Genomic DNA, 13,075 nt, shown 5'->3' on the forward strand with positions numbered 1-13,075 from the left:
AAAGCCAGGTGGTTTTTGGAGGATTCCTTTGTTGATGAAGCTGAACATTTATGAGTAACGGCATTAGGTGATTTTCTGCAGAAGATGGAATTTTTAAAGAATGGTCTGGAAAATTGGGCGGGAAAAATAAAAATAAAAAAATAGAGAAAGGAATCTTTAACGGTAAAGTTATCAGAGTTGCTTGAAGCTGAAAGGAATGATACTAACATGGTAGAGATGATCGATATGAAGATTCAGCTAAATTTGGAAATCGAGAAGGATGAAAGATACTGGGAGCAAAAGGCCCGATTGAACTGGTTAAAATTAGGCGACAAAAATACAACTTTTTTCCATAATCAGGCAATCCAGAGGCGGAGGAAAAACATGATTAGTAAGTTACAAAATGAAGATGGAAGGGAAACGAGAGATCTTCAGGAAATGGAAGAAATAGCAAGGTCCTACTTTCAGAAATTATTTACATCAGGGAATCAGGAAAATTTTGATTATTTACTCTCGGGCATTGATTGATGTTTATGATGAGGAAAATAAAAAGCTTATTGCGCAATATAAAGGAGAAGAGATTCGCAAGGCTTTGTTCGAAATGAGACCCACAAAGGCGTTGGGTGAGGATGGATTTCCAGCTATCTTTTATCAGAAGTGCTGGCATTTTATTGGAGAGAAAGTAGTTTCATTGTGTCTACAATTCTTGAATGGAGATATAGAGGTTAGTTCAATTAACACAACTCATATTGTGCTTATTACAAAAATTAACAACCCATATTGTAACACCCCCTAACCCCAAACCGTCGCCGGAACAGGGCTACGAGGCATTACCGGATATATCAGACAACTTATGGATATTTTACAATTATTATAACATTCATAGTATAATTGAAGAATTATGTCCCTATAATGGACTTCCGAAGCCCAACACAAGTATTAAAGTGGAATGAAACGGGACTTGTTCGAGTATTCAGGGAAATATATATATATTTTTACAAAAATTTCGACAGCATTTCTTCTTAATTTTTACATAAAACCCCCTGCAAATTCAAACCAAAAACCACCTAATCCAAAACCAATGGCACAATAAAAAACAATTTAAACCTAAATATATCTAAATCATAACCAATTCATTAACATAGTCATTTAGTAACTAAACATTCATAATATTAATCCAACTTAACTAATAACTTCATTCATTTTTTTTCATTCCAACTTATACCAAATTATATAATATAATATTTACCATTTTATCAAACTAATAACAAAATATGGTATACCATTCTTATAACTAACTTTACAAGTATATCTATATAACTTATAAATCACCTAGTACATGCCACTTTCAATTAAGAAAGAAAACATCACCCAAAATTTGCTGGAGTCGGGATCGTTCAGATGCTGGACCGGGGTACCAGACTCCTATTAACCTACGCACGGAAACAACCGCACGCTGAGTATTCCGTACTCAGTGGTATTACCATAATTCAAATTATAATAGCAATAAAGAATTTTAATTACCAAACATGTAACTATCTAATTTCACAAATATCAATTCATTCTTAAACTTTCATTAATTAATAATAACGATACAATTTTTATCTATTCTTCAGTTTCCATCACATATTACATGTAACAATTTCAATCACTACATGAACATTAAGTTCATGCCTTTCATTTTCAATCTCAATTTCAATCCACTATTCAACTTTTTCGTTTCTTTCAATATTTTAATAATATAATCAATCAATTTATTTTAAATTTCTCATCTTAGATATTCACCCTATTAACAAATCCGGACTTTGACGGATACACGGATTCCAACCCAACACACCATTACGACACATTGTGCCTAAAACGGTACATAGTACCTGATCAGTATACGACACATAAAGTGCCTAAAACGACACACGAGGTGCCTGATACGACACACGAGGTGCCTGATACGACACACGAGGTGCCTGAAATACGAAACATAAAGTGCCTGATCAGTAAAGCCGGCAAATCCCGTACACTTCCATATCCTATGGCATGCCAATTATATCTGACTCAGCCCGACTAGTTAATAGGGTATTTCTATTCTCAATTCACTTTCATTTCCATTCCAAGATTACTTTTCAATTAAAACTTTCACATTCAAATCAATTTACAATTCAATTATACATACACATTCACCATTCAATTCAATTCTCATTCAACTCAAATATCAATACTTACCTTATAATTCACTTATTAAATATAGAATTGATATAAAGCATTTAATAAAAAGTAATTTGAATTATAGTAATACAAACCGTGAATTTCTCGTTTTAATCCTCGATAGCTTTCTCCTTTCCTTTGTGCGCCGATGTCTTGGGTTCTTTGTTAACTACAAAAATAATAATAATTTATAATCATCAATATAACACAATTCAATTTAATCCATGAGCCTAAACATGCAAATTTAACCATTTTTAATGTATATATATAATTTCACCATTAAGCTGTCTACTTGAGTCATTGTTACTAAATTATTTATATCTTGAGCTACGAAACTCCAAATTAATATCCATAAATTTTCCTTAAAATTAGACTCATATATCTTCTCACCATAAGATTTTAAGAATTTTTGGTCTAGCCAATTAGTACAGTTTATTCATTAAATACTCCCCCCTGTTATTTCATTTGACAGTTCTGACCTCTCTCTACTAAAAATAAATTATCTCATTGTACAGAACTCGAATAAGGTTCTTGTTTACTTATTTTGAAACTAGATTCATTAAGGAGTTCACACATATAAATTACACTCCATAATAATTTTTGTACAATTTATAATGATTTTCCAAAGTTAAAACAGGGCATCTCGAAATCACCCCAAACCAGTCTTACAAAATTTCAAATATCTCTTGATTCATCAATTCATTGCTTACAATATTTATACTATAAGAAACTAGACTCAATAAGCTTTAATTACATATTTTTTTCATTCTCTAGTTCAATTTATACAATTTTTAGTGAATTTTCAAAGTCAGACCATTGCTACTTCCCAAAACTATTTTGATGTAAAATGTTAATAACCAAATTTATAACACCAATTCACACCTTATGTCTATTCAAATTTCATTTAAACTCAAATTTAACTATTAAATTTTCAACATATTTTCTTAATTCCGAAATTTTCCTCAATTTAGTCCCTAAAACACAAAACTTATAGCTTACTTTGCAATTCGATCCTTATATCTATTTTAACTTGAATTTCATTCAATTAAACCCCTATTTCATTTTTTTTATTCAACATGAACAATATTTAGAATTCTAATAACTTTCAAAATATTAATTTAATTTCATCAAAACTTTGTTCTAAAGCTTTTAAAACATTAAAATTAAGTAAAAAGGGCTAAATTAACTTACCTATTAAACTTTTAAACCTTCAAACCCTAATTCTCCCTTTTTCTCTTCTTTCTTCTTTCTTTCTTTCCTTCCCCTGCTTTTCGTTTGCCTATTCTGTTTCTTTTCTTTGTTCTTACTTTATTTTCTTTCTTTTATTTGTTTTAGTTGCTAATAATATATTATAATTTAATTTAATCAATCAATAACAAATATCTAAGAAAAGCCTTAGATTTTTTTACAGTTTATGCCGCCTCATCTATGCTAATTGGTAAAATTGCTAGTTTGGTCCTTTTTTATTTTCTATTGATCTATAATTGAACCTTTGCCCTTTATTCAATTTAGTCATTTCTACTAATTACTCTAAATTAAGCTAATTCACCTAATTTAAACCTAATTAAACACATCGCTAGACTCATAAATATTTCTAGTAATTATTTCGAACTCGATTTACTAAGACGGAGGCCCGATAATGTACTTTTTCCGATGCCTGTGAATTTTGGGTCATTACACATATAATATGTCAAAGTTTAGGCTTATTAGTTTATGTAATGTTATTTATAAAATAATGGCGAAAACTATAGCGAACAGATTGCGAGGAGTGATTGATAAATGCATTGATAGTGCTCAAAGTGCCTTTGTGCGAGGAAGATTAATATCGAATAATGTATTGCTAGCTTACGAAATATTGCATACTCTAAAACAGAAAAGAGTGGGGAAAAAAGGCTATATAGTGGTAAAACTAAACATGAGTAAGGCTTACGATAGGGTGGAATAGAACTTTGTTAGGAAGATAATGATTCGAATGGGATTCGCTCAAAGATGGGTTAATACTATTATGAAATGCATGTCTATTGTTTCATATAAGATTGTGGTCAATGAAATGTTGGAGTAACATTTCGTCCAACCAGGGGACTTCGACAAGAGGATCATTTTCCTAATATGTGGAGAGGGCCTTTCTAGTCTTATAAGAATAGCTACAAAAGAAGGATTTTTGAAGGGTGTTAAGGTAAGTAGAAGAGGTCCACAAGTGTCACATTTATTATTTGCAGATGACTGCATTCTATTTAGGGAGGCAACAAGTAGAGGGGCTGCTGTTCTCAAAAAGATCTTAAGCAAATATAAAATATGTTCGGACAGTGTGTAAATTTTGATAAATCAACTATTTTTTCAGTAAAAACATGATGGAGGAAGAAAGAAGACAGGTTGTCAATTTGTTGAGAATTCGAAGTTCAAATAAAACAGAAGGATACCTAGGTTTGCCGAACATGGTGGGATGGAAAAAAAGGAATCTTTTCAGGCTTTGGATAGCTAAAGCAGCGCATTGACAATTAGAGTACTAGATTTTTATCGCAGGGTGGAAAAGAAGTTTTCATTAAAGCTATCTTACAAGCCATTCCTACATATTCAATGGCTAACTTCTTACTCCCAAAATCTTTATACGATGAAATAGATACAATTGTTACGAAATTTTAGTGGCAAAAGGGACATGGAAAGGGAGGAATTCATAGGTGCTCTTGGAAAAATCTTTGCAGTTTAAAAGAAAATAGATTTTTGGGTTTTCGTAATCTTAGCCAGTTTAATATCGCGTTGTTAGCCAAGCAGGGTTAGTGTCTTTTTAATTATCCAAACTCACTTTTAGCTAGGATTCATAAAGCAAAGTATTATCCGCGGTCTGATTTTCTAAATGCAAAGTTGGGGAGTTTACCTTCTCTTATCTCGAAGAGTATTTAGGCTGCAAAGGGACTTCTTCTTCAAGGGCTAAGTTGGAGAGTTGGGAGAGGAAATGCCATCTCCATTTGGACGGATCAGTGGATTCCAGGGGTAGAACCTGTTATTTGGCAGAACAGAGATGACAATGGAGAGCTAAAATTAGTATCAGATTTAATTGATGGTACAAGTAAGATGTGGAAAACAGAGGTTATTACTAATACCTTTCAAACGAACATTGCTCAAAGAATTTTGCAGATTCTACTTGCAGTAACAGACTGTGAAAACATACTCGTTTGGAAAGGTAAACCTTCCAGCGAATTCTCAGTATGGAGCGCCTATAAACTATTACAAGATGCTAATTCGGATCCTAATAGCTATTTATTACAGACCGATACTAAAGAATTCTATAGAAAACTATGGAATTTACAACTTCCATTAAAAATTCTACTTCTATTTTGGCGGATATCCTGGAACTATATCCCTACACTAGTCAATCTCAGATGCAAGCGAAGAACCACAAATGTGAGATGTCCTTGATGTTGCTCTGGGGAAGAGGACAGCTTCCATGTCTTTCAGCAATGCCCTATAAGCATTGAAGTATGGCAGAATTTTAATATGGCTTGGGTTACAGCACATCTAGATCAAAATATCAGGACATGGCTTACTTGGGTTTTTGAAAAAGGCGCTAAGGAATAGTGTCGGATGTTTTGTTGTGCTCTGTGGATTATATGAAGCTCGCGGAACCAAATGGTGCATGAAAGAAAACTCGCATCAGGAAGAGATTTAGTACAGAAAATATAGAGTTATTTAACAGAACTAGGAGTGGGCGAGAAAAAGCGTACCTTGGGACTGCTAGAACACAGAGGCAAAGGAAAGAGACAACGAGGGACATAATACAGTTCGATGTAGCTTCGATGCAGCTTTTGACGTAAACAATTCCAGATTAGCATCGGGGATTGTAGTGATAATGAAAAATATCAATCAAAATCAAGTATGATGTCAAATTTCAATTTTCACTTAAAAAATAGTAAATTCATATATTAACCCATAATTATTTAATTAATTTTTTTGTTCAGAATAATTATTTAATTAAATTATTTATTCCTTGTTGATGACAATTTGTACTCTCTTTTTTTTTAACAATTTCATTATAGGTTCAAATTAGAGGTGTGCATGGGCCGGGCCAGGTTCGGGCCAGGCCCAGACAAAATTTTAGGCTCTTTTTCTAAGCCCAGGCCCGGCCCGGCCCGAAATATGAGCCTAAAAATTTGTCCAAGCTCAGCCCGAAATAAAATTGTTAAGTCCGAGCCCGGCCTGACCCGGCCCATATTAATTTTTTTAGCTTATTTCATTAAATAAAAAATTTTAAAACATAATAAATCAAATACATTTAAAAACATAAAAACAAGGGTAAACTATAAAAATAGTCACTTTTGTTTGTTTCAGGTTACATTTTAGTCACTTATGTTTAAAATATTACTTTTTAGTTACTTACGTTATTATTTTGTTACGAAGTGATCACTCTTCTGTTAAGTTCCGGTATCTCCCTAACGGTAATCCTACGTGGCTGACCAACTAGATTTTAAATGTCAACTTGGATTTCCTAATGGGATGAGAATAGATTTTTTATTAAACAAATTTAATTAATTAAAAATTTTAAACTCTAAATCTTAGTTAAAAAATCGTTCATCTCCCACTTTTTTTAGTTTTCTTTTTCAATTGACTAAAAAAACTATTATCATCAAAAAATTTTATTCACCTACAAAAACAAAAGAGGATTCAATGGAGGGTCCAGGTATGTCTTCTTCACCGGCAAATTTATATTCTAAAACTTAAAATGAAGTGGTTGTCGACAAATAAGAAGATGGTAATCGTTTTTGTTTCTAATCATTGTATTTTTCAAATCTTCACGTTCTTGAATAATTAGTTTCTCAATCCAATTTTTTCTGATCTGAGTCGGCTTGTTTGTTCACAATCCCTTTGTGGGTATCCCTTTTTTCTGATATGAAATTCTTTTAGTTGTTAATATTCATATCAAGAATTTTAATTTAAGGTTTTCATTAAACAATAAAAAATCCAATCTTTTGTTTTTCAGTATTGAATAAAAGAGATAGAGGAATGCAAAGAAGACATACCTAAACCCTCCATTGAATCCATCTTTATGAAGTAGTCAATTTGATTTCAACTATGTTGATCTTAATAATAGTTTTTCCAATCAAATGAAAAAAAAACCATTGAAAAAAAGAAGAGACTGAAGAAAAATTAAAAAGAGGAGATGAACAGATTTTTTAGTTAAGGTTTAGGTTTAAAAATTTTAATTAATTAAAATTTTTAATTAAAAATCTATTTTCATCTCATTTAGAAAATCCAAGTTGGCATCTAAAATCTAGTTGGATTGCCACGTAAGATTACCGTTAGAGAGATAACGGAACTTAACGGTAGATGGATCACTTCGTAACAAAATAGTAACATGAGTGACTAAAACGTAACGTTTCAAACATAAGTGACTAAAATGTAACCTGAGGCAAACAAAAGTGACTATTTTTATAGATTACCCTAAAAAAAATATTAAAACAATAAATAAATAAAAAATGAGACTACAACAATCTTAAAACAATACACAAATTGAAAATATAATAAAACGTTGTTATATTAAAATTGAAAATAAAATGTAAATATGATTAAAAATAAAAAATAGATATTTTTAGTATATAATTCGGGCCGGGCCGGGTCGGGCCAAAAAAGTTTTACCCAAGGCCAGACCCATTTTTTAAATGAGCCTCGTTTTTTCCCCAAAACCATATTTTGGGCCTATATTTTCAACCGAACCCTCCCATTTTTCGGGCGGGCCTTCGGGCGGGGCCGGGCCGGGTAGCCCGGCCCATGCACTCCTCTAGTTCAAATATATTTGTTCTTTTTTATATAATATCTAAAACTATTCACAGCCATTCCCACCTTTAAATTAGAAGATAATGCATTTTAGCGCACTTTTTACTTTTACAATATTTTATGTATATTTCATCATCTCATAACATAACTTTTACCATAAATTCTTTATTTACATATTAAATTATTTCACACTTAAACTTTTGTACATTTTTTCAATTTAGTCCCTATTGCCATATAATTTATTTTTCACCATATAAGCATTTTAATAAAATAATTCATTATAATATCTTATTTCAAATGAAAAATTTTCATGCATATCACTTCTCTTATTTCAATTATAAATTTCATAAAGTTTATAATTTAATCCTTAACATCACCAAGATTCATTATTTATTATAATTTCACATTAACATTATTTTGTAATCAATTCATTACTTATCATAATATCAAATATGTTCTTATTTCATTGAAAACAATTTTTATAAAATATTTTTATACAGATTTATCTAAATATTTTAAGAAATTACTTTTTAAAAATTATTTTTAGTGAAACAAATAGAGGTAGAGGCTAATTTATGTATTTTGAAGTTGGCGGATTATTAATGGCATGGAAGCTGCGTAAGTTAAGAAGGAGCGGTCTTTCAGATCAAATCCAAAAGCTAAAAGTCAATGTATCCGTTAAGATTTATTAAAGTCAATTTATTATGTAGTCCTTTATTTTTGAATTTCAAAATTTCAAAATTTAATCTTTCCCAATAAAATGCTCGCTTATGCCTGTGCCTATGCCCCAAATCATCCCATCTGCTAAACATAATCACCAGCATTTGCAATTTTCCTGCAAATTCTAGCTTTTTCCAAACAATGGGTGCCTCAGGAAAATGGTTTAAATCGCTCATAACTTTCAAACCACTTCAAGATCCTACTAATCAAGTAACTTCACACTAGGTTTACCTCTTTTTTCTTTCTTCTTTTTATTTATGCTTTCATGGTTTCATTTTTCTGTTAATTGGGTTTGTAGGAGAAGGTGGGAGATAAGACGAAGAAGAAGTGGAGGCTATGGAGGAGCTCATCCGAAGGGTTGGGATCCACCTCATCAAAGGTTCCCAGGATGCGCCACGTGGCTGCTTCAGAGGCCTCTGATTCATCTTTGTTGGTGGATGATGTGCTGGCTTCAGCTATGGCTACTGTTGCTCGTGCTCCACCCAAAGATTTCAGAGCTGTCAAGCGGGAATGGGCCGCTATTCGAATCCAGACCGCATTTCGAGCCTTGCTGGTATAGCTTCTTACTTTGCTTGCACTATAAACAATGAATTGTCATTTGGAAGACTAAAAGCTCCATATTATGTTGTTTTTGTTCCAAGTTTTGGGGTCAATTGCAATGAATTGCCATTTAGTAATTTACAAGCCCATGGAGAGATATATGGTAAGAGAAAATGGTAATTAAGTATAAACCTTTGTAGGAATTGAAGTACCATTTTCTTCTCTTTTCTTTTTCGTTTCTCTGATCCGAGTGGTTTTGCATTTTCTTTAATGGAGGTCTGTCCTGTGGGATATGAATGAAACTTGATTTGATTTTGATACTGCTAAATTTCTTTCTGCAAAAGCACGCGTTATTGTAAATTGAGTTGTGAACAGTCTTTTATGAAGAATTGAATTAACCTTTCAGTAATTGGCCATGGATAACAAGTACAAATTGGTAAAAAATTGTTCATCTTCTTTTAAGTGCCTTCCCTTTTCACAAGGTAATGAATGCTGGCAGGCAAGACGAGCTTTAAGGGCCTTGAAAGCAGTAGTGAGGATTCAAGCTATATTCCGGGGTCGTCAAGTCCGAAAGCAAGCTGCTGTGACATTAAGGTGTATGCAAGCTCTTGTCAGAGTCCAAGCTCGAGTAAGAGCACAATGTGTGACATCTTCTGAAGGACAAGCTATGCCCAAACTAATGGATGAAGATCCAGCAAAACAAGCTGAGGTGGTTATACATAATCCAAACACAATTATACTCGTGCCTATATGATAATGACAATATGCTAGCTGATACCATTTGTTTATATCTTTTAAACTATTTTCAGCGAGGATGGTGCGACAGTCTGGGAACTTTAGAGGAACTAAAAGCTAAACAACAAATGAGGCAACAAGGTGCAATCAAGAGGGAGAGAGCAATAGCATACTCTGTCTTAAAACAGGTAATGTAGCTTGGACACCATAGTTTTTCTTCAGGTTAACTAGGGCTGATTTTTATCCGTGATCGATATATATATACCTTTGTCAGCAGTCAAGATCATGTGCCAGTCCAAATGCGAGAGCGAATAAGCAGCCGTACTCTCACAATCATCAACGGTTAGATAGGAATAGTCCGGATTGGAATTGGCTTGATCGTTGGATGGCAACCAAGCCCTGGGAAACCAGGGCAATGGAAGAGGGTACTGAACCAGCAGAGAAGGTGATGATGATGAACACAATTTCTCGGAAAAGTGAAGATAACAATTTCAGCTTCCACTCCAGCTCTTATGAACATGAGCCCCTCAAAGTGAAAAGGAACAATGTCACAACCAGAATTCTTGCTAGACCTCCTACATCCATGCAAACTTCGGGATCATTGTCTGCCCCAAGTTCCGAATCCGTCTATGACGAGACCTCGACATCAACCTCATCCGCATCTCCGACCACGTTGTCTAGCAACACTCCCGTTGCGGGCACATTAGAAGATAATCATGCTCAAAAACCAAGCTACATGAATCCCACCGAATCTATTAAAGCGAAACAGAAGAACACATTCAGGTTTTCTCCTGATAATGTGCGGAGGAGACATGTGGTTGATGATGATTTACAATATTTTCATAAGAAACTAATGACACTTTCTTGCGAGGACGACACAAGGAGCAGTGCTGATTCTTATAATCCATCATTATATTTCTCCAGAGAGTTGTACGGACCGAGACAAATGGGTGGTAGGCAAGATTCCCCAAAAAGGACTCAGTGGAGCCAAGGTAGACGACAAGCAAATTCTTTTATGTAACTAAGAAAGTATTATATATGCTATGTATCCTACATTGAGATCCTGCAAAAGACTTTTTTGTAGTATTATGTAACAAGTTCAAGAAAATGTTTGATTTTAGTATGTTGGGTTAATATACTATTTGATACCTAAGTTTTGCTTCAATTTCACTTTGGTACTTGAATTTTTTCAATATGATTTTCCCAATTTGGTACTTGATTTTAGCTTTAATGTTTAATTTGGTACCCGAGTATTTTCTTTATTTAGTATTGTCAGCAACTAAGATTAAGATTTTCAAGTTGTGAAGAATGGAATATTGATTTTTGAAAGGAAAGATGTTTCTTGGCAGCAAAGAAATTTGAAACAAAGAGAAGAACCAAGAAGTTAGCACAATTGGCAATAAGCAACAAAATTAGCAAGGAAAGAGATCCAAAAGAAAAAGGAAACTTAGTTTCCAAGGTTGGTTGTTTAACACCCTTTAATCCCAAATCATCGCTGGAATAGGATTACAAGGTATTACCGAACATATTGGTTAATTTACAAACAATTCATGAATAAATAACAAACATATTAAAATTAAATCATTAAGTCTCTTTTATGAACCCTCGAGGCCTAAATCACGTATTATAAATGAATAGGGACTTATTCAAGTACTCCGAAATTTTTTTTCGTAATATAATTACTTTTTTTTACCAAATATTAGTTTTCCAAAATTCGAATCCTATGGACATTTCAAGTAAGTTACTTTCATCCTGTAAGTCATAATCTCATTTAAAAAAAATTACTTAATTGAGCTCAATAATAATAATGATAACATTACTTACATTTCTTTTTCCACACGTTACAATTACGACTTACCAACTTGTTCATTCAAGGAACGACTTACGAATTTGAGTACATCGTGATCTGAACCCGAAGTCTAGCTGAAGCACATAAGTGCTAAACGGATGCCCGAAGGCTAACTGAAGCACACAAGTGTTAAACGGAAGCTCGAAGGCTAACTGAAGCACACAAGTGCTAAACGGAAGCACGAAGGCTAACTGAAGCTCATCAGAGCTGAACTGAAACCCCAAAAGGGTTAACTGAAACTCATATGAATTAACGGAAGCTCGTAAGAGCTAAACGGAAAGCAAACACGAGAATTCACAACAAATACTGAATACCGTCAATTCATCTTTTTCACTGAACGATCGTACTCATTTCCTGCGTTCCGTTCCTCCGAAATACTCAGTTCAATTTCGTAACTTTTGTACATACTTTACTTATTTTCAACAATTAATATACATAAATATTAATCGCCATTCATAAATAATATTGAAATTTAATAATTTAACCGTACGAACTTACCCAGAACAATTTGCAATAGTTGTAGAGATTTCTGGAACTATTCCGAAATAAATAAACAAAAAAAGTAATTATATTACGAAAAAAAAATTTCAGAGTACTTGAATAAGTCCTTATTCATTTATAATACGTGATTTAGGCCTCGAGGGTTCATAAAAGAGACTTAATGATTTAAGTTTGATATGCTTGTTGTTTATTCATGAATTGTTTGTAAATTAACCAATATGTTCGATAATGCCTCGTAACCCTATTCCGGCGATGGTTTAGGGTTAAAGGGTGTTACAAGTTGGTCACTATAGATGGATCTTGAAGAGGATTAAGATTTCTTGCTAATGAGGAATGTTTGAATAGACCTGAAATTTTCCATATTTGAGTTTAGTGAATGAATCAATTGAAACCAATGGAAAACAATCAAGAACGTATGAAGGTAAGGCCAAGAATGAATTTACAAGAGAGGAGAATTCAATATCTGAATTTTGAAGCTTTCTTGAGGGTTAAGAATGGTTCTTGAATAGATTTGAATCAAACAATTAAAACAAGTTAGAAAATGAAGCAAGAAGCAATAGAAAACAAAAGAACAAATCAAGAGGGAGGATTTAGTGGATGGGAAGACTAGGTCTCAAACAAGGAATGTTATAATCAAGAGGGAGGATTGACACTTGATATGGAATGTTAATGGTGAATTGTGTATCATCTATATTAATGTCAAAGTAATAAAAGATGTTATGTGAAAGATCATATGATTTGGTTATTACGAGCCTTGAGGTTCGATCTGGTTGTAGAATG

The 13,075-nt window shown here is 33.0% G+C and overlaps 1 protein-coding gene and 1 long non-coding RNA gene across 5 annotated transcripts; one reads left to right on the forward strand and one right to left on the reverse strand.

The window, feature by feature from the left end:
* Positions 1-816: 816 nt before the first annotated feature.
* LOC107903033 (uncharacterized) lies at positions 817-6,006 on the reverse strand. The gene is made up of 5 exons (XR_005927629.1): positions 5,727-6,006; positions 5,283-5,644; positions 5,057-5,179; positions 2,277-2,350; positions 817-1,412 (listed from the first exon to the last, which is right to left on the reverse strand). It is a non-coding gene; the product is annotated as an uncharacterized lncRNA (long non-coding RNA).
* A 2,514-nt stretch (positions 6,007-8,520) lies between these two features.
* On the forward strand, positions 8,521-11,110 carry LOC107904316 (protein IQ-DOMAIN 1). 4 transcript variants are annotated; one of them, XM_016830647.2, is made up of 5 exons: positions 8,521-8,880; positions 8,969-9,223; positions 9,710-9,919; positions 10,020-10,133; positions 10,223-11,110. In XM_016830647.2, the coding sequence occupies exons 1-5, from the start codon at positions 8,812-8,814 to the stop codon at positions 10,964-10,966; spliced, it is 1,392 nt and encodes a 463-aa protein (XP_016686136.1). In that variant the 5' UTR covers positions 8,521-8,811; the 3' UTR covers positions 10,967-11,110. The 4 variants fall into 4 exon arrangements, with proteins under 4 accessions (XP_016686136.1, XP_016686135.1, XP_016686137.1 ...); XM_016830646.2 differs by having other exon boundaries at positions 8,678-8,880; positions 10,220-11,110; XM_016830648.2 differs by having other exon boundaries at positions 8,736-8,895; positions 10,220-11,110.
* Positions 11,111-13,075: the final 1,965 nt, after the last annotated feature.

Source organism: Gossypium hirsutum, chromosome A05 (assembly GCF_007990345.1).
Source record: "Gossypium hirsutum isolate 1008001.06 chromosome A05, Gossypium_hirsutum_v2.1, whole genome shotgun sequence".
NCBI classification, from domain to species: domain Eukaryota; kingdom Viridiplantae; phylum Streptophyta; class Magnoliopsida; order Malvales; family Malvaceae; genus Gossypium; species Gossypium hirsutum.